The sequence below is a fragment of the Myxine glutinosa genome, chromosome 5, assembly GCF_964187855.1.
Source record: "Myxine glutinosa chromosome 5, kmMyxGlut1.1, whole genome shotgun sequence".
Classification (NCBI taxonomy): Eukaryota; Metazoa; Chordata; class Myxini; order Myxiniformes; family Myxinidae; genus Myxine; species Myxine glutinosa.
In genome coordinates, this window is record NC_136265.1 from 104,192,970 (window position 1) to 104,218,259 (window position 25,290).

Genomic DNA, 25,290 nt, shown 5'->3' on the forward strand with positions numbered 1-25,290 from the left:
TTACTTCGAGTCTTTATCAAAGATCTCAGGTTCGAATCCTGACACCACCGGTAATATCCAACACCTACTTTTATTCACATTAATAAATATTCTTCATTTTACAAAGTTTCGCTAATTATTCATTTTCACAAACGAAACTTCCAAAAACGAAGAATTAATTAAAATATATACATTTTGAATTCATCGTCGAATGAAGCAAATTGAATGAATGAATGTGACGAATGTCGAATTGAATGTCGAATGAATGAACGGGGCGACAAGCCAAATGTATTTTTTGTGTGATGTTTGTCTGATATTCTTCCTTGTCTTTCATAAAATATCGCTTTGTCTGAATGTTCGGAGATTATCACAAAACTCGCTCAATTTACATGTCTGAGGAAGCCAAACAATCCGCCATCATCGATCCATCTCTTCCGGTCTGACGGATCCAAACAATCCGTCCTCATCGATCCATCTCTTCCGGTCTGACGGATCCAAACAATCCGTCCTCATCGATCCATCTCTTCCGGTCTGACGGATCCAAACAATCCGCCATCATCGATCCATCTCTTCCGGTCTGACGGAGCCAAACAATCCGCCATCATCGATCCATCTCTTCCGGTCTGACGGATCCAAACAATCCGCCATCATCGATCCATCTCTTCCGGTCTGACGGAGCCAAACAATCCGCCATCATCGATCCATCTCTTCCGGTCTGACGGAGCCAAACAATCCGCCATCATCGATCCATCTCTTCCGGTCTAAGGGATCCAAACAATCCGCCATCATCGATCCATCTCTTCCGGTCTGACGGATCCAAACAATCCGCCATCATCGATCCATCTCTTCCGGTCTGACGGATCCAAACAATCCGTCCTCATCGATCCATCTCTTCCGGTCTGACGGAGCCAAACAATCCGTCCTCATCGATCCATCTCTTCCGGTCTGACGGAGCCAAACAATCCGCCATCATCGATCCATCTCTTCCGGTCTGACGGATCCAAACAATCCGCCATCATCGATCCATCTCTTCCGGTCTGACGGAGCCAAACAATCCGCCATCATCGATCCATCTCTTCCAGTGTGACGGATCCAAACAATCCGTCATCAACGATCCAGCTCGTCGTGATAATGGCTTCCAGCAGGAGAGTTCTCGACTTGTACTTCGACGTTATCTCTCCCTACACATGGATCGGGTTCGAGGTATCGTGAGTCTTGTTCATGATAAAGATGAACGTCTGTCTCCGCGTTTCGGGTGCTTACAATCGATCTCCATTATCGATCCGAACAATCTCTATCTCGATTGTAGATGGAATGTATCGCCCCGGACAGCCCGGGCCTCGGATAGAAACGGGCGGGAATTCAAGGCCGCGAAGGCCTCAAAAGAGAGCGATAAGAGAAATACAAAATTCTCAAATAAGCAATGATTTGACTCGTGTTTATATGTTTACATATATGTAATTATAATATAATGTGTGCCCTTTTCATGGTGAGATGACCACTTTATGTGAGGGGAGGTCGTGACCCTCATTACAGGGAGTGAGGGAGATGACCTTACGGAATAAAGGAGAACGACACTCGCCGCCGTCATGACGTCGACTGATATGTCTCCGCCCACATTATGACATCATTATACACACTTGTGCCAAGTTTGATTCAAAATCCCTTCAGCTGATGACATGACCTTTGACCTCTTGACCCCAAAATCAGTTCATCTTTACCTCATTATACAACCCTGTACTAAGTTTCACTGACATCCCTTCAGCCTTTGTCAAATTATTGCAGTAACGAAAACCTGTCACGGACGGACGGAAACAACAACCTGAAAACATAATGTCTCGAGCGACTTCGTCGGTGGAGACTAAAATGCATTTTTCATGGTTTCTTATCATTTTTTCACATCAATCCTGAAATGTTTCCGGTGCACCTGGATGGGATCATCGATTATTATGATATTTAGTCACCAATAAAAGTGGGTAAAGGTGTTTGAAAGAGAAACCCACAAATGAGATGTGCAGTTGTGATGATAATTGTATTCTTCTTCTTCTTTCATATGCAGCACATGGCTGAGGGCTTCGCTGTGCTGCTGATGCGGTGCCCCTTGTGGTTTAGATCAGGAATATGTTCAGCGTGCCGGAGATAGCTCACCTACTCTTCGCAGAAACCTTGGGATCTTTAACGTCCACCAAGGAATGCTAGCAGATGAGACGCCCAGCTTAACGTCCATTAAAGGGGACGGCGCACATCGATGTCTCGCCCTGGTCACAGTTTATAGCTGGGTTGGGATTCAAACCCAGGCGAGACAGCCCAGAGGTGTGTGCGTACCTGTGCGCCAATCTACCAGCCATAATTTGATTAACCTTGAGATTGGATACATGACGGGTGTGTCTGACTGTTTGTCCCATTATGCTTTTCCTCGTCCATTCCCAGATTCTTTGTCGATACAAACCCGTGTGGAACATTCAAATGCAGTTTCGCCCGGCATTCCTGGGAGGAATCATGAAAGCGACAGGTAAATGTGTGGATATGTTGGGCGCATTGACCAAAAGCTTCCATCGCTTTTGTGCGGTTGCATTCATCATCATATGTAGTTGGTGGTGTCGGGATGTGAGGACGTAATTGATGAACGTGCGATAAAGGGCCAGCACAAGCTCTTATGCTAAAACAGCAGGTTTTTGAATGCCCTTCCATCTTCTTCTTCTTACCCAACGCTTTTAACTCCTTTCCCATTTTGTCCTGCTGACGTAACCATTTCAGCAGAAACCTAACTCTTTGGGAGTGGTGTTCCATGGTTGTACCTTGTGGACAACCCCACACCACCAACACCACTTTTTTGCCTTGCACTTAGAAGTTATTTTGGAAAGATCCGGAACAAGTACAGATTCATTCAAAGTACACCGCCCCCCTTTCAGCGTGCGTCATCGCCGGGCACCGATCATGCAGCGCTTGGAGATGGCATAGGAAAGGAGCGGTGCACAACAATCTCTTGAGGCCTTTGAGGCTACACTCAAATTATACTTGGTTCTTGAGTCACTACACAGGTCATGTGACCTGTCAATACATGGATGATGATTGGGGATTGAACCATGAGCTCTCAGACTCGGCCATGTCAGAGGGTTGTCCCTGAAGGTGAATCCACTCTCGTGAGTTTTTAAGTTAAAGGTGTTGGTGATCACAAAGCTCAGCATTAGATGCTTTGGTTTAAACCTCTGCTTAAAATGAGCGAAATTAAACAATTTGAAAATGTGGAATTATTCTCATTCAGATATCAACATCAAATTGTTTAAACAAATTATCAAGTTGTTTAAACTTTGTATGAGAAGTTGGTTTGTCATACAAGATACCACCAGGTGGCACTCACTATACAGCACAAATTTACATAGATAATTGGGGTATTCATCCCACCTTTAACCCCCTCCTCCAGATGTCACCCTGACAGAAACAATACACTGGGGCACATGTACATTTTTGTTAGATTTGGTTCAGTATTGTTTTTGTTACGTCACTGTTACTCTTATTTAGGATTAGGAATGATGGAACCTTTGGGCTGAACCTCATAAAATATCAGTGGGCCTTCGGAGCCTATTTGTGTTGTATTTGGCCATCAGTTGATCCTGTATTATCCAGGTAACAGCCCACCAGCAACCATTCCCAAAAAGGGGATTTACCTCCAGTCAGATATTGTTCGTCTTGGAAAATTCTGCAAGGTACCTTTCCACTTTCCTGCCGATTTCTTTGATGTCATTACTAAAGGTAAGTTGGTGCACAACGGTCTCTAATCATATCCTCCATAAAATTGATTTTAGATCTTTGTTTTTGTATGATGTGTGTTGTTGTTTTCAGTTTCCCAGCTCAATAGAAATCCCACTTCTGACACCATTTCCTTATTACTGCAATAATCAATTTGCTGAAATGTAGGCAACACCAAAACACCGAGCAATTTACAAGAACATTCTGTGCATTGTTCCACAGGTACTCTTTCTGCCCAGAGGTTCCTGACGGCCTTGGAGATCGTTCACGAAAAGAACGGCGGGATAGGAAACTCGCCCCTTCTCGAATCCCTCAGCAGGCAATTTTGGATCCGAATTTGGTCACGGGTAAGATAATTCTCACAAAAAATAAAACCACCACAAAGGAAATGTCGACAATTCACAGCATAAAGGAAGGATCTCATTAGTGCTAGTTACCAGCATATCTACTTGTTTATGTCCTTGTCTCAAGCATCTACTATACTGAGGTTTACTTTTTGGGGATTTGGGGGAGGCAAATCATTGGAATCTTTGGAGGATTTACATTTAAGGTATCTGAAACGCATCTCTGCAAATTTAACTTTGACAACAACTTCTTGAACATACTCGACAAATTATTGAACACACTCGACAAATTTGACGACGAATTATTGAACATACTCGACAAATTATTTAACATACGCGACAAATGCGACGACAAATTATTGAACATGCTCGACAAATTTGACGTCAAATTATTGAACATGCTCGACAAATTTGACGTCAAATTATTGAACATGCTCGACAAATTTGACAAATTTGACGTCAAATTATAGAACATACTCGACAAATTATTGAACATACTCGACAAATTTGACGACAAATTATTGAACACTAGTGAGGTACCCGTGCTATGCACGGGTGGGAGGCCAGAAGCAATCAAACAATGAAGAAACGGCGAATGCTAAAGCATGAAACCAATAAATTCCACATTACTGTAGCACTTTCAGTCGCACGTCAGACATGGACAGCAAGTTCGTGAAGGACTTCCATGAAAAACGTACCCGTTCGCAAACAAACGGGTATGTTTCTTCCATACCCAGTCAATGGCGAATCTGCATATGGTGATCCGCGCATTCACGTTTAGAAAGTAGAAACCATCATGGCATTCTGTCATTCATTTGAACTCGATATCTCTTTTTTTCATTCCAAACAGCATAACTCCAATCACAAATTAAATACACTACACACAATAAGTTAGGGATATTGTGGGAGTGAGTGAATTTTTTATAGGGGTTAGGGTTTGGGTATTAAAATCAAGAATGCTTTGTTTTTTCCACACATTAATAACCATAGAATAAGGACCAACAACTTTTTTCAACATAATTAATACACAAAATCAACCACACCGAAGAACCTGCCAATATCCCTAACTTATTGTGAGTTGTGTAACATCCATATAAAAAAAGAAACTTTTAACAACATTCATGACAAACAAATATTTAAATCCTGATGTGAAGTTCCGTACGGTTGGGTGAACACAATTACGAATTCAAAATCGTAATTGTATTCATTCAATTCCAATCATCAATTGATACTTTAACAAAACGATTTACACGATTAACGTTTAACGATTTAACATTACGATTGAATAAAAATATAAAAAAACACCTTTAGAGGCCATTTTTCCCCGCAAAGCGGGGGTTGGCCTTTTTCGGGAGCCGTGGTTGTTGTTGTTTTTCGGTCCCCTTTTTGAAGCAATGTTTTACGGCCGGATGCCCTTCCTGACGCCAACCCTTTTTGCCGCCTTTAACGACAAACAGGGAATTACCAGTGAGCTGGTACTCAATTAGCCGACCTCGGAAGGATGACAGGCTGAGTCAACCCCCCTGGCGTTAATTCAGCGATCGACCGGGATTCGAACCCAGGATCCTAGGATCCTAAGCCGGCACCCTAGCCGCTAGCCCAACACCAGGGTCTAACATTACGATTGAATGACGGTTGTATTTGGATATTATCAAACTCGCGCATTGCCGTCATCTGTCCACATCCGCATTCGCTGCAGGTTCATAATTCTCATCAAAATCTAAACAGTATTTGTAGAATTTCAATAAAAGCCACATCACTGTTCATATCGGTAAATATTATTCCATCGTGTTTGGAAAAACTGGAAAATTTGGAAAAGTTGGAAAAACAATATCGCCTATTTTACTCCAGGGGGTCCCAGGATTACCCACCCAAAATATCGTTGCGATTGGTTGAGCCGTTTTTGCGGTACCTTCGAACGGACAGACAGACGGACAGACATTTGGTGAATTATAGTAAGATACTTGACAAATTTGATGACAAATTATTGAACATGCTCGACAAATTTGACGACAAATTATTGAACATGCTCGACAAATTTGACGACAAATTATTGAACATGCTCGACAAATTTGACGACAAATTATTGAACATGCTCGACAAATTTGACGACAAATTATTGAACATGCTCGACAAATTTGACGACAAATTATTGAACATGCTCGACAAATTTGACGACAAATTATTGAACATGCTCGACAAATTTGACGACAAATTATTGAACATGCTCGACAAATTTGATGACAAATTATTGAACATGCTCGACAAATTATTTAACATACGCGACAAATGCGACGACAAATTATTGAACATACTCGACAAATTTGACGACAAATTATTGAACATGCTCGACAAATATGACGTCAAATTATTGAAGATACTCGACAAATTATTGAAGATACTCGACAAATTATTGAACATGCTCGACAAATTTGACGACAAATTATTGAAGATATTCGACAAATTTGACGACAAATTATTGAAGATACTCGACAAATTTGACGACAAATTATTGAACATGCTCGACAAATTTGACGTCAAATTATTGAACATACTCGACAAATTTGACGACAAATTATTGAAGATACTCGACAAATTTGACGACAAATTATTGAACATGCTCGACAAATTATTGAACATGCTCGACAAATTTGACGACAAATTATTGAACATGCTCGACAAATTTGACGACAAATTATTGAAGATACTCGACAAATTATTGAAGATACTCGACAAATTTGACGACAAATTATTGAACATGCTCGACAAATTTGACGACAAATTATTGAAGATACTTGACAAATTTGACGACAAATTATTGAAGATACTCGACAAATTTGACGACAAATTATTGAAGATACTCGACAAATTTGACGACAAATTATTGAACATACTCGACAAATTTGACAATTTATTATCTGTCTTGGCAGTACTTTCACAACCGTACACACCATCCATACACATTTTTCTGCGATGTACAGCTCATATACCATGTCGTGCGTTCTCCTAAGAATGTCACACTGTTTGCAACCTTAAGGAAGAATCTGATGATTCCTCGGTATTCAGTAACAGTGCTCGGTTGTAGCAGGGCAGCCAGCCATCGTTACAGAATGATTACCAGCACCGCATGGGGAGACGTCAGGTACTCATTGACCCTGCAATATCCCACATAACACAATTGTACTGCAGACATGTACTATTAGTTGCAGTAAAATTCTCCCTTCATTTCCTTGCTTTCGTATACAAATATGAAGGTGTCAATCTGTGCCATTCTCCATCTCCTCTCTTATCATCTCACATATCGTCACCAAGTTTCATAGGTATAAATAATAATAGTTACAATTCTGCTTACGGCCCCGAAATTTACTTCAAAATTTTATTCCGTTCAGACCGGTGAAAAGTAAACTTTTGCCAAAGTGTTAATCGTGCCGGATGATGTCGTCACTGTCGGTGCTTCAAGTCCAACCATCATAGGATTGTCGTTGCTGTTCCACGGCCCTCCCATCCTATCAAATACAACGCAATCCTATCAAACCTGTCTGTGACAGCTATTTCCGCTAGTCAATTGAAAAATACACGAATGTCTTCATTTAATTATCTTGTCATTTATTTTGTCAATGCAATAGGTTTTTGACATGATTTTCACAATAGGTAAGTGTGCAACATTTTACATTTTCCCCCCTTTCATCGCATACTGGTCCTAAAAAATGCAGATGGGGTTTGTAGAAACTGTAGATATACAATATGAGAGAAACGTAAAAAGCAAGGATTGATGTGATGTGATCCTGGAGAAAGCTGATGGTTATGCGCTGTGGTTGGTGTTGTTGCCCTTGCAAGCTTTTAAAGGCATATTTTTTATTTGGGAGGGATTAAGTGTGGTTTTGAGATGACGTTAAGATCTGATTGCCGATACACCTGCCTTCTTTCAGGATGAAGATATAACCAAACTCGACAGCCTCACTGCTGTAAGTGAATCTCAAGACGCCGATTGCGTGCTATGCGATACGCCAATACACAGGCCCGGAATTCTGACCGTGAACACAAACACGATCGCCTAATGGATTTTTTTACCCTGGTTTGTATTTGCAACTCGGATTCCTTTTGACGTTGGTTTGCTGTCCTCCTCGGCCCACGCAGGCCGCTAAGGAGGCCGGGTTGACTCCCACGATGATCGCACAGCTGACGGCATTGCACGAGACGTCTGAAGTGAAAGAACGACTCAAGAAAGTGACCAATGATGCAATAGAGAATGGGGTGAGCCTGACGCCGATGGTGATGTTCATCTTTAGGTTAAATTAAAAATGTTACGCTTTTATTACGTTAACCATAGTGAAAGTTACTGAAATTGTGAAACATATACGCACGTGGAACATGTCTCCTGACTTGGCATTTAAAATGAGGATGACAGTCAAACTGGCGTGATTTTAAAGAATGCTTGAATCATAAAAGGCAGGGCATGTGGTTACGTCTGACGAAACACGTGCTCTCCTTCCTCAGGTAAAGAAAACAAGCGATCATATTTCTTAACCCTTCCAAAATGCGGATGTGAAAATTTTTGATGCAAATTACAACTTTACATTCCGGATCCGGATACTGGAATTTTTAAAGTGAATCTTCACCATTAGGAGATAGGGCCAGACACTATATATAGCGTGACATCTCAAAAATTTGTGGACATGTTTTGACAAAACAAAACAAAAAAAAGCTCTCCCATTGCAGACAGGTGTGTGGTCTGCCCATCTCCTACCACCTCCTTTCTGCTATTGCGTCTTCTGCTCTTTCCATGCTATGTGTCCCCTTTAACCCCCTCTCCACTTCCCTCAGGTAAATGCAGGGCACACACGGTTCGCCAGCAACTCCATTCTCGCAAAACTCCCAAAATCCAGAATCACTGCTCACCTTCACTCATTCTTTCTTCTTCTTTTCCACACCTATGTAACCAACTTCCACATTCTCTTCAATCTCACTCTTCCCTCCAAGTCCTCAAGACAGCAGTTCATCACCATCTCAGATCATTCCCATCCAAAAGCACGACACTTTCTACCCTCATTAGCCCCCCGACCCCTTCTCCTCCCAACTTTCCTGTTTTTCTTCCTGAGCGTTTGCTTCTGTATCAATCCTGCCCACCCCATGCGTCCTCCCATCCTACCCCTTATTTGTCCAAGTCTCCCTCAATCCTGCTCCTGGTCCCCTCCAGTTGTTATGTCGTGATCTGTTCGAGCTCCTCCACGAGCCTTGACTTTGAATAAAACAAATTTAATTCGATGACAATTTCTGACCCCACGTTTTTAAAAGTCCAATTTGTGTTGTTAATACAGCAGTCGTTACACTTGCTAATGTATCCTGTTCATTAGACGTGCCAAACTTCTGCCATTTGATCGTTCTTTTTGTTTGCTTTTGCCACAAACGAGACGGGCCTGTCCAAAATAAACCTCGCCAAGCTTCTTACCATACAGTGATCGATCAGTAATGGCATAAGGTGTTTGAAGGGACACGAGGGTCTGCTCGGCCGCCAAGATACCACCACCATATCCCCGGTTAACATCAACGGAAATGCTTTTAACCCCTTTTTTGGCCATAAAGCTCATCATCCACTTTGATAAATACCAAGAACATCGATTCAGAGAATAAGTATTATTTGGGGGAAAAAAATAGATATTTGTCTCTCTCTTTGCAGGTATGCGATGTTACGGGGGGTTGATGAGGCCTTTTTGAACACGTTCGATTTACGAATTGGCAATTTTTCCACTTTTATTGCCCCCTTCAATGGTCAATTTTAATTCAAACTGGTCCAACTATTTAATTATCGTAAATGTTTTTTTCCCCCTCCCTTTGATGCTTGCCGACATGTTTCATCCGTACCATTCTCGTCCGCTTCATGAAATGTTCTGCACACGTCAGTCTGAACCACGCTTGGATTCTCCACTGCAAGTGTGGTTACTCACATCCGTGATTTTATCTTCCCAGGCTTTTGGCATGCCGTGGCTCGTGGTGCATCTTCCCGGGAGTCCTTCCTTCTCGCTCTTTGGCTCCGATCGCATGGAGCTCTTGGCCGACTTACTCGGTACAGAAATATTTGTGTAACTTGGGGAGAACACAGAATGGTAAATTGAGCGCAAAAAGGGGAACAGCAAAAGCCAAAATGTTTTTTTTTATTTTTTAACCTTATAAACAAAAAATATCAACTCATGGAGGATCTAAACTAAAACAACACAGGGTGGTAAATGAAAAAGAATGGCTGGGGATAGAAAGGGAAACATGGAGACAGACACCGCATACGTGTGACAAAAAGGAAGGGGCGGGAGGGGATCGGGGATGGGTATGTAAGGCTCTGGGAGGAACACGTACAGTACATAGATCGAAGACAGAGCGAACACATTAGTAGACATCCGTGTACTTTTACATGAACTCCAGGGACATTTCAGTCAGAGGTTCAGATGGAAACACTAAAAGGCCAAACCTAATATTCTTCAAACACTAAAAGGCCAAACATTAGAAACACTAATATTCTTCAAGTATGGGAGAAAGCAATGGGCATCACTCTTAAAATACTGGAAAGAGGATTATGAGACAACAGACACAGGTTTCAAGGAAGAATGGTTAGAGGGATGAAAGAATTGAGAGGAACTTTCGGTTTAGAATTTGGAAGGGTAACTTCACATGGGATTTTGGAAGGACATTGTATTCTTGGCGGGCTGGAGGATGACCGAGGGACGAGAGGGCAGAAGGATCGAGGCCAGAAGTGAGGTGTTCTGTGGGAGGATGAAGGGAGAAGAGGACAGGAAGAGTGAGGCTAGAAGAAGTAATGGTTGGAGGGGTCGATCACAGCAATGGCACCGAGTGACTTTTTCCTTATGCATGCTTCATGGGGTCTGTGACCGGTTATTACACCGTTTCAGGCTTGTTATCAAGTATAAACTAAAGCTGACTTAATTGTCAAGATTACGTCCTGCGTTACAGCCACGTCCGACACACAAAGCATTGATACAATACACAAAGGTTTTCACTTCAATCTTACTCAAGCACAATGTGGGTTGGCCTGTTTACCTTTACGATCTGGACCCCTGGGCTTGTGATGCAAGGAACCCGAGTTCAAATTGCTGACGCCATACGTGTTCGTCCATTTTTTTTTTTTTTTTTTTTGTATACTGAATCGAGGCTCGTGAAAGAGCTGACATTTACTTCACAAACAAATCAACCAGACAAACAAAATATATAAAAAGAGGGAGCGGAAGACAAGAGAAGCTAAGCACACAAACACTTGAGAGCACACAACATTTAAGAGCAGGGAGATGTGTGGGAGGGAGAGGGCTTGGGGGGAGGAGGCGTGGGAAGGGGGGTGGAGGGTGGGAGAGGTATCAAACACAAGGACACCAAGGACTTCCAAGACAGAAGTTGGTATTTCAAAAAAGTGGAATTGGGGTGAAATTAGCAGGGATAGAAAAGATCAAGGTTTTGGATGGGGGAAGATAAGAGATGGTGGTGAACAGCTGTTTTAAAGACCTGGAGGGTGGAGTGGGATTGAAGAGAGTGAGGGAGTTTGTTCCAGAGGTGGGAGAAAAGAGGAATGAAGGAGTGAAGGTGAGCAGAGAGTCTTAATTTTGGCAGTTTAACCATAAGAGGGTTGCAGGCAGATCTTGTGCGACCTGTAGGAATATTTGCGGGACAGAGCCCAGAGAGAGCTGGGGGGGGGCAAGGCCAGAGAGGAGTCGGTAGAAGACGGAAAGACCACCAACCTGCCTGCGGTGAGTGAGTGAGAGGTCCTTGGAGTTAGCTTCATCGCGGGAGATTCCAATGATTCTGAATGCTTTGGTTTCAACAGCGTGAAGACGAGCTAGGTGTGAGGCAGGAGCACCAGCCCAGAGGGGAGAGCAGTATTCCATTGAGCTGCGGATGAAAGCCTTGTATGTGGTGAGGAGCTCAGGTGTGCCAAGGAAGGACTTCGCACGACGGAGGATGCCCAGTCGGCGAATGGCTTTGGAGGCCAGATTTGAAATGTGGTTTTCCCAGGAAAGATCATGGCAGACAGTGAGACCCAAAAGCTTGAGTGACAGAACTTCTTGGAGAGGATTATTCAGAAAGTGGATGGGAGGGTTGTCCAGTCGGTCTTTTCGGAGAGACATAGTAAGAGTGTGAGATTTGTCAGGATTGAAAGACATGTTCCACTTGTTTGCCCAGTCTGATTTTGTCCAGGTCTGCAGAGAGTGAGGATTGCCGATCTGAGGGATGAAGAATGGAGCGACAGAGAGTAGAGTCATCAGCAAAGAGATAGAGAGGATTTTCAAGAGAGTCAGAGAGATCATTGATGAAGACCAGAAAAAGCACAGGGCCCAGAACACTGCCTTGGGGAACTCCAGCCTGAACAGGAAGAGGAGATGAGAGAAACCCATTCAGGGCCACACGTTGACTACGACTCGAGAGGAAGTCCGCCAGCCATGCGTGGAGATTTCCATGGATACCAAAAGAGGAGAGTTTGGTCAGCAGAGCGGGGTGCCAGACCGTATCGAAGGCACGTGATATGTCAAGGGAGACAGCTCTAATTTCCTGTTTGGCATTGAGGACCTCCATCCATTGTTGAGAAAGCAGAAGCAGCATGTCCAGAGTAGAGTGACCAGGTCTGAAACCAAATTGATGATCAGAGATCAAGCCATTGGTGAAGAGGAAAGATTTCATATCTGAAGCAATGATGGATTCCATGACTTTGCTGATAATTGGGAGAAGGCTGATTGGTCTGTAGTTGCTGGGATCTGTTTTTGCACCTTTTTTGTGCAAAGCGGTGATGTTGGCAGATTTCCAAGCAGATGGCAGATGACCTTGAGCAAAAGAGAGGGTGAAGAGAACAGAGAGAGGGAGTGAAAGAGCGGAAGAACAAGATTTTAGGACCCATGGGCTGATGCCGTCAGGTCCAGTTGCAGAATCAGAGTCGAGGGTTGACAGAAACTTTTCCACCTTGTCAGGAGGAAAGGACACAGAGTTGACTGACACATTGTTGACTGATAGCATTGCAATTCATGTTGAAGCACACGGATGTGGACCAACGTCATGTGATCTACGTACGAGCTCCATTACGAACGATTAAAGGTCTCACATTGACGTTGGAGTGTGATTGTGCGACAGGTGTGCTAAATACATTAAGGTAAGACAGATGTGCCGAATGATAGCTCCAGATGTTTGTTTGAAACGCGCAAACGGCAAAGCACGTCATCTCTAGAAATTGAGTCAAAATGTATGCACATTCCATACGTATATCCCAGAATGCCTTGTCCTGCTTTCGCCCACCTTTTATCTTCCGCACAGGTGAGAAGTGGTATGGGCCAGTGCCACCTTCACCCAAGATGTGACTCTAATCGACGGTTGCTACAGCAAGTAAATCGGTGGTCCACTTCTTCTCATTAACCAATCATGCACTAAATCGATATATTTTCACTACATTCAGATTTTAAAGTGACATTTCAATAAAAGAAGATTTCCGAATTGCCACCATGTTCATTGTGAAATTGATGGGGCGCCATGGCGACAGTTACTTATTTTATTTCCAATGGACACAAATAGGATGGGCTTTAGACCAAAACGATAAAGATCTCAGCGGGTCAGACAGATAAATTACAGCACCTGTATTTTGTTTAACCTTCCCAGTGTTAATTAAGAAGAGAAAGCTCAGAGGGAGGGATGAGAAGGGAAGGAGGCGGAGTGGAACGTACATCAGTCGGCGCCGGTTCTCCGGTACCAAAATCGAGCACGGAAGTCGTCGCTGCAGGTCATCAGGCCCGGAGCGGTCGGGGAGTGCGCCACCGCACGAACTGTGTTGTTGTGACCGAGGGCGAGCAAGCCCCTTCGTTGCGCCGTGCGAGCTTCCCAAGCGCAAAGGCTCACCGCCCACTCGTCCGGTAGAAGCACAAAGTCCTCGGTGTGGTTGAACACGGCCTGCACACGGTGCGTCGGTTTGCCACTCAAGCCAGCACCTGAAATAGAACGGCAATGTCATGGAGGAAGGGAGCGAAAAACGAGATGCAAAGATGACCGAGATGAAACACACCGACATATCTTACCTGTATAGGTAAGCAGTGCGCGTCCCGTAGAAATTTCCCAGAGCCGCACAACGGAATCTTTTCCACTGCTGAGCACGTACTTCCCATTACGTGTGAACGCCACGGAGGAAACCGGCGCGCCAGCATGTGCGCGCGTGAACGTCGATATGCAGCGCCCCGAAATGCCATCCCACAACTTGATGGCACCGTCACGCGACGCCGAAACGTACGTGGAGGCAGAGGGTGCGAAGGCGACGGCGGTGAGGGCGTCTGTGTGCTGGTCACGGGGCTGGGGCGACACGAAGCAAGCGAGCGTCATGGTGTCATACAAACGCAGCGTAGGATGTGCCGTGCCTACAAGCAGGAAGTCTCCAGAGGGGTGGAAAGCGAGGCAACGCAGTGGCTCCGCCTCCTGGAGCGTGGGGATTCGGAGGGGGATGAGAAAGAGGAAGAGACATTAAGTTATGTGTGTCACATTTATACAGTTTTATAGTACAGTACATGCAATCCGAACCGTGCAAACCGCTTATAAAATAGAGACTCATTTTGCCTCCAAGACAGAAAGCAAATCCTCGCTTAGACAGATGTTAACATTCCAGCAAACTGACAGGAAGTCTTTTTGGAAGACTTTGTACATTCATCATGTCCAGGATAAGGACTGTGGTTTTAGCAGCTTTTATAGACAGAAAAACAAAACAAGAGCGAGAATTGCTTTGAAATATACGTCCCCTACCGATGTGATATTTTCAAAGTCCAAAAACGGCATAACTGTGAAAAATTGACGAAAGGGCCTGAAACTCGAACTTGTTCTGTATCTTATTATACACGAGAATATAAGACCCGTCGCTTCGCCGATGGAAATACCAATCTTTGCTGCGATGGCTAATCTATGGGGGAAGAAGAAGAAGAAAAAAAAGGATTCCTGGGAGATTCTGCTCTCCGTGCAGGGATAACCAACATCACATGTTGGCATTTGCAGTTTTCACACGCGTGTCCATGTACCCATTAAAAAGAATTCAAAATTTTTTTTATTTATTTATCACAAACCCCCGGGAGTTACTCGAATCCACCGTATTTGGATTTATTGAAATCCGTTTATCTGTTCTCAAGTTATAACACGACAAACAGACACGGCTCCTTTTATAATATTGTTATGTTTGTGGGGTAGTGATATGTAGAGTCAGGTAGATTTGTGTAGGTATCATGCGCCGGATGTCGGGTAAGAACCATTACCATGTAATAAATTCTGTTTAGCCGAATGTCGGAGGACCGACATTTTCTCTTTTGCCCTCCGCTCTTGCCCTCTTGCTTTCTGACCCTCTGACCCTCCGATCTTGCCCTGCTCTTGCCCTCCTCTGGTTCCCTTGTTCTTCTCCCTCGCGCGTTTGTGCTTGGACCGGCCGTGGTCAGACGCCACCGGGAGACGTGCAGAGTTTTGCAGGCGGAAACGACGCATGGCTTGCCGCTACAGTGCAACGAGGCCGAGTTCCCACCAACGCGCGCAACGCCGGCTGGACCTCCAGAGCCTTGACGATTCCTGGCGAGATCCCCCTGAGCTGATAAGAGCTAAGTGTACAATAAACCACGTTTTTATTTTCCAACGTTGTTTTATCCCTTCGTCTGTGTTTGGTTCTGTGTGCGGGAGCGCTCCATTTAGGAACTTAGTTTTACCGTCGCGCTTTTCTTTGTCCCGGCATTCCGTTTTAATAAACCTGTTTATTTTTGTACATTTTAAATCCGCCTCGGTTTGAGTTGCTTTTTGCAGGTTGGGACTGCTGGCGATCACGACAGGTAAGCTTCAGCTTCCTCTTCCCCTTCCTTTCCCCGTGTATATAAAATCCGCATTTGGGCATCGCCTTCGGAGTTAAAAGCTCGCTATTGGCAATCCGTGACTCTCCTGGTGTCAACTGGGAGGGAATCACACGACAATATAGATAATAAAGCTATGTACCAAGTTTCAGTTTAATATGTTGTAGGGGATTGGAAAAAAGGCTGTAAAACTAGAGGTGGAAAAACCACTAGTCTACTGTATTTGGCAAGAAAGAATGCATCATATGAAAAGAAAGAGGAAGAAGAAGAACCAGCCAAACAATTGACCAATTACTAACCGGTTCCTACAACCTTTATTGCATTCTTAAACAAAAACGGCGTTTGAAGCGTGTTCCATGAAGGTAGGCCGCAAAGTGTACCTTTGTGTCCTTCGGCAGCCCATACAATGACATATCTAGATATCCGTTTTAAAACTGTTCTTGGCTGCCAATGTCAACGATGGACGACGCTTAATAAAATAAAATAAAATCTCAAAATCGAAGAGTTATCACAATTACAGTACAGGAATGTTAAATTATTTACTTACCTGTAGACATCGACAGGCACGCTTTACAGAGGGCTTGGAATAGTCAAACATCTTGAGGGTAAAGTCCCGTGAACCAGAGGCAAGGATCTGCTCGCTTGGATGGAAAGCGAGGCACGTCACCTCGTCGGCGTGGTCGTACAGCGTACGAATCACCGGATGGTTCTCCATGTTCTGCTGTGCGGTTTCCATCATCATCACCTGTCCCAAAGAGGAAGGGGAAGGTCGACTGGGATAGTGCATACAATTCTTATATCTTGGCATTGTTGTTGTAATGATGACATCAGCACACCAACTTCACCCTAAATTAGACCCCGGTACCTCGACAGGTGTAGCACTCTTCGCAAGCATCCTCTCGGTGTCCAGGATTTTGATAGAAGAGTCTACAGATCCGGTCGCTACAAGCTGCCCATCACGGTTGTAGGCCACTGCCCTGCATGGGCCCTGCACGCCACCAAGATAACCTGGTAATCATCCGCTGGAAAATGCTATCCGAAGCATCATCATTAGGTCGGCCCAGTTGGTGTTCGCAACTGAGCACATAATGCTACGATCCTTCAGGTTCAAATCCCACCATACTGTGACAATCCGTCCATAGTCTCCTAATATCCTTGAAATTCATATAATATGTACTAGCAAAGGTACCCGCCCTAAGGGTGGGGCTTCAATTGGGAGGCCCAAATGAAAAGGCAAAATATGAGAAATTGAAGGCTTTTTTATTTTAAACGATTCATATAAACATCCGTTGAATCATATCACACGCAAATCATCAAAATCTAAACAGTACATGGCGCCCATCTTGAAAAAAGATTGAATTCTGCAAAACGGAAGCGGCCGCTACACGTCTTTCTCAGTCGCACGTTTATGTGTGAAGAGTGCACGCCGAATCTGTAACACGGAAGCGGCCGCTACACCTGTTTCTCAGTCGCTTTGCACACGCTGCCATGTTACTTCGGAGCCGCACGTTTATATAGGAAGAGTTCGTCAGGAGTCGATCTACTCTCTCCTGGTACGTAGAATTTCAACAAAAGCCACATCACTGTTCATATCGGTAAATATTATTCCATCGTGTTTGGAAAAATTGGAAAAACGATATAGCCTATTTTACTCCCAGGGGTCCCAGGAATACCCACCCAAAATATCGTTGCGATCGGTTGAGCCGTTTTTGCGGTACCTTCGAACGGATGGACATTTGGTGAATTATAGTAAGATGTACAAGTTTCTCCACGATTGTTGTTTAATAATGAATAAAGAGTCTGAGTGGCAACATTTAGGTCGCAGTAATCAATAAAATCCATACGTTTATTAAACCGCACATGCCCGGGGAACATGGTTGGTGATTATCCTCACCAAAATATGGGTGAAAGGTGACTCTACCCATAGATGGTTGAAGGATGCTAAACGTGCTGAACATCAAATCCATATATAAGCTACACCTATACCACCCGCCACACCTCATCAATTGGTATGATGGTTGATTCTCAATTATCAAGAATATCTGAGCCGTCATTCGCCATCAGGTTGTGTCCGCTATGGGTTCTCTGGTGGATGTGAAGTCCCATTAAGGACTGGCACACGCGTCCACAGGGCCTAATTGGGACAACCCACCCCAAACATGGTGCCACTCTGTATTTGCTTGGACGCCGGATCAGTAAAGCACACCAAACAAATCCCATTCTGGTTACCTGCGACAGCGAACATTTAGTTGCAGCACCTAGAAAGGAAGAGATGCAGATTTCATTGCAGATATTAAAAAGATTGATTGATCGGCATCATTCTGAAACAAGATGTCCGCATCATTGATCTTTTTTTCTTTTTTTTTTCTTTTTTTTTTGACTATTCTTAACAAATGCGTAATACACGAGATCACGATGAATCCCGTCCCACAGATCACTCCTCTTAATCCCATTCAGGCGAGATGATGCGATCGCTCCATGGATTGCGTCATCACATCAAAGCACCTACGATTTTGCAAGCCCTTCTGTCCAAAAAAACCCCACAAACGAAAACAAAACTTCTCCGTACTCAACGTGTCCAACGTCATCCACATCGCTTTTGCCGCAGCCGTTGTGTACCTTATGCGACGTCACGTAGCAGGTCTCGTACTCGCTCGGCTCGGGCGAGATGGTCTGCACGTCCCCGTCAAACTCCAGGTCCACCCCGGAGCCCGGCGCCACAGCCTCTGCCCGACCCAGGCTTCCGATCGACACATTGGCGTTGCCGACGTCATCCTGGTCCAATCCTAAAGGTCGATATTCACATGTGGGTGAAGGAGGAGAGTTCGCATGTTAGTCGCACTCGGAGGATGCATTATTATAAACGATGGGTGGACAACAGGCTTAGATTGTTGTTCTGTCCAAGAACTACCCGGACACCATGTGCTCACTCATTAAGGGTTATTTATTTATTACATCGACCCAAGACTCAGGGAGGACATTGTCCTGCATGCAATTTGTGTACAAAGTCATAAATAGACAGAAGTGCACATTTAGATGAATTACAAGGACACGAGTCGACAATGGACAAAAACACGGTGAATGGGATTTTAATTTTGGATGCTTGAACGAGCCAAGTGTTCAGATAGGAACACCAAATGGGATGACCAAATTGAACTCAACAGGTCAAATGTTTGGGATTATCTGGGTCGCTGCTGAGAGAATGATTGGCTATCTCCGTCCTGCGGGCCTGTTCGACCAACTGAACTTGTAAGTAATCATGAAAAGGGAAACGTCTTTTTCCCGCATCATGTTGTCCAAACATTCCACATCATGTTGTCCAATCTTCCTGCATCATGTTGTCCAATCTTCCTGCATCATGTTGTCCAATCTTCCTGCATCATGTTGTCCAATCTTCCTGCATCATGTTGTCCAATCTTCCTGCATCATGTTGTCCAATCTTCCTGCATCATGTTGTCCAATCTTCCTGCATCATGTTGTCCAATCTTCCTGCATCATGTTGTCCAATCTTCCTGCATCATGTTGTCCAATCTTCCTGCGTCATGTTGTCCAATCTTCCTGCGTCGTGTTGTCCAATCTTCCTGCATCATGTTGTCCAATCTTCCTGCATCATGTTGTCCAATCTTCCTGCATCATGTTGTCCAATCTTCCTGCATCATGTTGTCCAATCTTCCTGCATCATGTTGTCCAATCTTCCTGCATCATGTTGTCGAAACATTCCACATCATGTTGTCCAATCTTCCTGCATCATCTTGTCATAACATTCCACATCATGTTGTCCAATCTTCCTGCATCATGTTGTCCAATCTTCCCGCATCATGTTGTCCAATCATCCCGCATCATGTTGTCCAATCATCCTGCATCATGTTGTCCAATCATCCCGCATCATGTTGTCCAATCATCCCGCATCATGTTGTCCAATAATTACGCATCATGTTGTCCAAACATTCCGCATCATGTTGTCCAAACATTCCGCATCAAGTTGTCCAAACATTCCGCATCATGTTGTCCAATAATTCCGCATCATGTTGTCCAAACATTCCGCATCATGTTGTCCAAACATTCCGCATCATGTTGTCCAAACATTCCGCATCATGTTGTCCAATCAGCCCGCATCATGTTGTCCAATCATCCCGCATCATGTTGTCCAAACACTGCATCCATACATTTCAGTAAACCCATGATCATCATTCATAACCCTCGTTTTAACGTCCATCAAGTCGACAAACCAATTAAAAAGACGGCCTCCAACATGGCTGCTGAAGTCGACACCAGGACAACTTCTCCTTCCATGATGCGACATTGTGTAGAAAAAGTTGCTGTGACGAGTCAAAAGAATGTGCAATGATAACGATACAAACAATCCCAGAACCCCAAACGTGATCATTAAACTCGAAAGGAGGCGCAGGCAGCATCACCCATGTGTGTCAAGTGCAGCAGCCGCTCGGACGGCGCGCACGGTGGGTGCGGCTGCAAAGCGTTGATCAGGGCGGTCGCGGCCGGTCCGTGTCCGTCGTACATCAGCTGTCCGATGATGAGACGGTACAGGGCCTCTCGCTCCCGCAGACTCACTTTCAAACCCCGGCACGCATTCATCGCTGCAACAAGGGGAGAGGGAGAGAGAAGGTGATGTCAAAATTCACCAGAATATATGAATATGAATGAATGAATGAATGATCGTTTTAAGGCCATTTTCCCCGCTAGAGCGGGGGTTAGCCTTGCAGGCCCCACGACAATCACGGTTCCCTGTTTGAGGCAATGTTTTATGGCCGGATGCCCTTCCTGACGCCAACCCTTGGTCGCCTCTTACGATGCGCAGGGATACGGTGCACCTATTCTAAATCGGGGTACACACCATGATCATTCATCCCAGCAAGCTGGTACTCAATTTGCCGACCTCGGAAGGATGACAGGCTGAGTCAACCCACCTGGCGTTAATTCAGGGATCGACCGGGATTCGAACCCAGGATCCTAGGATCCCAAGCCGGCACCCTAACCGCTAAGCCAACACCAGGCTAATTCACCAGGAATTCAAAATTCACCAGGAAGCACCTCAATCGATCTGGCATGATACCATGGACATTAGATACCATGGACATTCGGTGCCAACAGATACCATGGACATTAGGTGCCATCAGATACCATGGACATCAGGTGCCATCAGATACCATGGACATCAGGTGCCATCAGATACCATGGACATCAGGTGCCATCAGATACCATGGACATCAGGTGCCATCAGATACCATGGACATCAGATACCATGGACATCAGGTGCCATCAGATACCATGGGCATCAGGTGCCATCAGATACCATGGACATCAGGTGCCATCAGATACCATGGACATCAGGTGCCATCAGATACCATGGACATCAGGTGCCATCAGGTACCATGGACATCAGGTGCCATCAGGTACCATGGACATCAGATACCATGGACATTCGGTGCCATCAGATACCATGGACATCAGATACCATGGACATCCGGTGCCATCAGATACCATGGACATCAGATACCATGGACATCAGGTGCCATCAGATACCATGGACATCAGGTGCCATCAGATACCATGGACATCAGATACGATGGACATTCGGTGCCAACAGATACCATGGACATCAGGTGCCAACAGATACCATGGACATCAGGTGCCAACAGATACCATGGACATCAGGTGCCATCAAATACCATGGACATCAGGTGCCATCAGATACCATGGACATCAGGTGCCATCAGATACCATGGACATCAGGTGCCATCAGATACCATGGACATCAGGTGCCATCAAATACCATGGACATCAGGTGCCATCAGATACCGTGGACATCAGGTACCATCAGATACCATGGGCATCAGAGGTGACATCAGATACCATGGGCATCAGGTGCCATCAGATACCGTGGACATCAGGTGCCATCAGATACCATGGACATCAGGTGCCATCAGATACCATGGACATCAGGTGCCATCAGATACCATGGACATCAGGTGCCTCGGTGTAAATTCACCATGCCTTTGCAAGCCCGATGTACCGTACTCAGTGTATTCGATTACTAGTTTGTTTTTTTTTGTATACTGAATCGAGGCTCGTGAAAGAGCTAACATTTATTTCACAAACAAATCAACCAGACAAACAAAATATACAAAAAGAGGGAGCGGAAGACAAGATGGGGAGAGAAGGGGAAGCACACAACCACAACATTTGAGAGCAGGGAGAAGTGTGGGAGGGAGATGGCTTGGGGGCAGGAGGCGTGGGAAGGGGAGGGGAGGGGGGGGGAGAGGTATAAAACACAAGGGGACCGAAATTAGCGGGGGTAGAAAAGATCAAGGTTTTGGATGGGGGAGGATAAGAGATGGTGGTGAACAGCTGTTTTAAAGACCTGGAGGGTGGAGTGGGATTGAAGAGAGTGAGGGAGTTTGTTCCAGAGGTGGGAGAAAAGAGGAATGAAGGAGTGAAGGTGAGCAGAAAGTCTTGATTTTGGCAGTTTAACCATAAGAGGGGGTTGCAGGCAGATCTTGTGTGACCTGTAGGAATATTTGGGGACAGAGCCCAGAGAGGGCTGGGGGGGCAAGGCCGGAGAGGAGTCGGTAGAAGACGGAAAGACCACCAACCTGCCTGCGGTGAGTGAGTGAAAGGCCCTCGGAGATAGCGTCATCGCGGGAGATTCCAATGATTCTGAACGCTTTGGTTTCAACAGCGTGAAGACGGGCTAGGTGTGAGGCAGGAGCACCAGCCCAGAGGGGAGAGCAGTATTCCATAGAGCTGCGGATGAAAGCCTTGTATGTGGTGAGGAGCTCAGGTGTGCCAAGGAAGGACTTCGCACGACGGAGGATTCCCAGTCGGCGACTGGCTTTTGAGGCCAAATTTGAAATGTGGTTTTCCCAAAAACGAGTTAACGAGTTTGGTCCATGAAATGCAGTTGGAAAGTTTCTTTTTATTCGTTATTTCTGCCCAAAGTCAGGTCCAGTACTGCCAAAGCAGTTTATTGGCAAGGATTATACTAGGTGGTTTGCCATTGCCCTCCCAGCACCAGTTCGGGCAGGAATTTGTAACGTGCCGGCGATAGCTCGCCTACTCTTTGCGAAGGACACCGTGGGATCTTCAACGTCTACCTGGCTGGCAGATGGGACGCCCAGTTTAACGTCCATCCGAGAGACACCTTGATGAACCACCAGGATGGCAGTTTGTAGCCGGGTCGGGATTTGAACCCAGGCTACACAGCTTAGAGAGTGTCCGTCCCTCCAGGCCGGAATGTTCATACTATGTGGTAATAAAATCCATCCAGCTCGCACTGTAAACATACACACTCCAACGCATTCAATGCAACATCGAAATTAACACAGCAGAGACGTCTATTTATTACGTACGCACAGGGGAAATAATTGGGTTTGGGGAACGACGTGTACAGACCCAAACATCGTACAATGTTTGCGTACGTAATAAATAGATAGCCCTATCAACTGCAGATGAAATGAGATGTTCTTGGAGAGGAAACAATAACCTTGGTTAACAGAGCAGGCCTATTCACCATGGTGTTTGTTTTACCTGTTGTGTGTCGTCGAAGAGAGTGAAAGATCCCAAACACGATTCGGCGTTTCGTTCACTCGGAAGTTCGAAATGAAAGGACCAAGAATGACAACATGCGGCGAATTGTCCGGTTCTCGTACAAACATAAAACACTTTACGTTTAACACGACGAAAACCAACCACAGCTTTCAATGAGGCGAAACCGTTTGGAATTCAGATTTGAACGGTGTTTGAGAGGCCCACTGCGACTTTGGCTCCTTCTTATTTTAGTCTTCTTCTTCTTCTTCCTCGGCTGGCCCACGCGGGGCGGGGCCGACGCGCCCTTCCCTTGTATTTCCCGCCTGACGGAAACCGTGCACAAATCCGTGCTTTTCCTTCTCTTCAACTTTGATTAACATTGTTCTCAAAAGAAAATGTTCTCGGTGCAGAATCGTGAGACAAAGTAAAAAAAATAGGAAGATAGATAACTACCATGACTTTCGGGCTGTAAAAAGGGCAATGTGGAGGATGCGGGCATCGATCCCGCTACCTCTCGCATGCTAAGCGAGCGCTCTACCATTTGAGCTAATCCCCCTCAACTACCACAACTGACTAAAATAACTGATTTATAATATAATATAATATTATAAATAATATAAATAATAAATAATAATGTAATTAATTTTATAAATAATACAATAACTGACGATGAACTCAATATGTTTACAGAAACGAACTTTGTAATAAGGTCATTGATTTCGTCCAAGTGCAATATATTACCACAACAATCCGCGGAAAATACCCTCCCGTTTTGGGCGGTGTATAGGAAACAAATCGCTCCCTCGCATGCTCCCTGAAGTTTATGCTTTTAGGCATGTAAAGGTAGGCCACGGCGACTGTGAATATGATTATGATCGGTGTGTTCTGCCTGAACTGTATGAAAATCAAAATTCCGGTGGGTGGAGTCATCCTTCCTTCCAATGACGTCGTTGTGGGCGGAGTCAGACAAGCTGTCCAACCAATGGTCCAACCAATCCTCCTCAACTACCATAACTGACTAAAATAACTGATTTATAATATAATATAATATTATAAATAATATAAATAATAAATAATAATGTAATTAATTTTATAAATAATACAATAACTGACGATTAACTCAATATGTTTACAGAAACGAACTTTGTAATAAGGTCATTGATTTAGTCCAAGTGCAATATATTACCACAACAATCCGCGGAAAACACCCTCCCGTTTTGGGCGGTGTATAGGAAACAAATCGCTCCCTCGCATGCTCCCTGAAGTTTATGCTTTTAGGCATGTAAAGGTAGGCCACGGCGACTGTGAATATGATTATGATCGGTGTGTTCTGCCTGAACTGTATGAAAATCAAAATTCCGGTGGGTGGAGTCAGCCTACCTTCCAATGACGTCGTTGTGGGCGGAGTCAGACAAGCTGTCCAACCAATGGGCGGAAAGAGAGAAACAGGCGGACCAAAAACAGCCGCCACTTTGATACAGTAATAGTATGTCGATGAAATATTGTGATGAAGAAGAAGCGCCAAACCCTCGGTTTGCACGTGATAAGCTCATTTGTGACGAAGAGATTAACTTTAAAAAGCCATCGGACATTAGACCCGACAAAGCACGATCTCCGATTAAAGCAAATTTAAACCATTGAACTATTGTCTGTATTACTGTATATTTAATGATATCGATAGGACTGGAAAGATTCATTATGAACGGTGCGAATTTGTCGCCACCAACGGTCCCTCAGACACGCCACGGTGCACACAGTCGCCACCTTGTGAGGCCAACTCGTTGCAGATATATTTACACTCGTGCTTCACTCACCTCGACTTTGATCTCTTT

At 44.7% G+C, this 25,290-nt stretch overlaps 2 protein-coding genes and 1 non-coding gene across 3 annotated transcripts; 1 reads left to right on the forward strand and 2 right to left on the reverse strand.

Annotated features, from left to right (window-relative positions):
• The first annotated feature begins 368 nt into the window (after nucleotides 1-368).
• Nucleotides 369-13,553, forward strand: GSTK1 (glutathione S-transferase kappa 1). Its single transcript, XM_068116711.2, has 8 exons — nucleotides 369-1,182; nucleotides 2,410-2,491; nucleotides 3,607-3,732; nucleotides 3,952-4,076; nucleotides 8,003-8,038; nucleotides 8,211-8,327; nucleotides 10,041-10,137; nucleotides 13,371-13,553. Exons 1-8 carry the CDS (start codon nucleotides 1,111-1,113, stop codon nucleotides 13,412-13,414), a joined length of 699 nt encoding a protein of 232 aa, XP_067972812.2. The 5' UTR covers nucleotides 369-1,110; the 3' UTR covers nucleotides 13,415-13,553.
• Nucleotides 10,209-23,994, reverse strand: CSTF1 (cleavage stimulation factor subunit 1). The gene is made up of 8 exons (XM_068116698.2): nucleotides 23,459-23,994; nucleotides 20,329-20,508; nucleotides 18,530-18,696; nucleotides 16,776-16,898; nucleotides 16,458-16,655; nucleotides 14,123-14,513; nucleotides 13,775-14,035; nucleotides 10,209-10,825 (listed from the first exon to the last, which is right to left on the reverse strand). Exons 2-7 carry the CDS (start codon nucleotides 20,504-20,506, stop codon nucleotides 13,776-13,778), a joined length of 1,317 nt encoding a protein of 438 aa, XP_067972799.1. The 5' UTR covers nucleotides 20,507-20,508; nucleotides 23,459-23,994; the 3' UTR covers nucleotides 10,209-10,825; nucleotide 13,775.
• On the reverse strand, nucleotides 23,942-24,014 carry TRNAA-AGC (transfer RNA alanine (anticodon AGC)). Its single transcript has one exon. It is a non-coding gene; the product is annotated as a tRNA-Ala (tRNA).
• Between the last annotated feature and the right edge of the window lie 1,276 nt (nucleotides 24,015-25,290).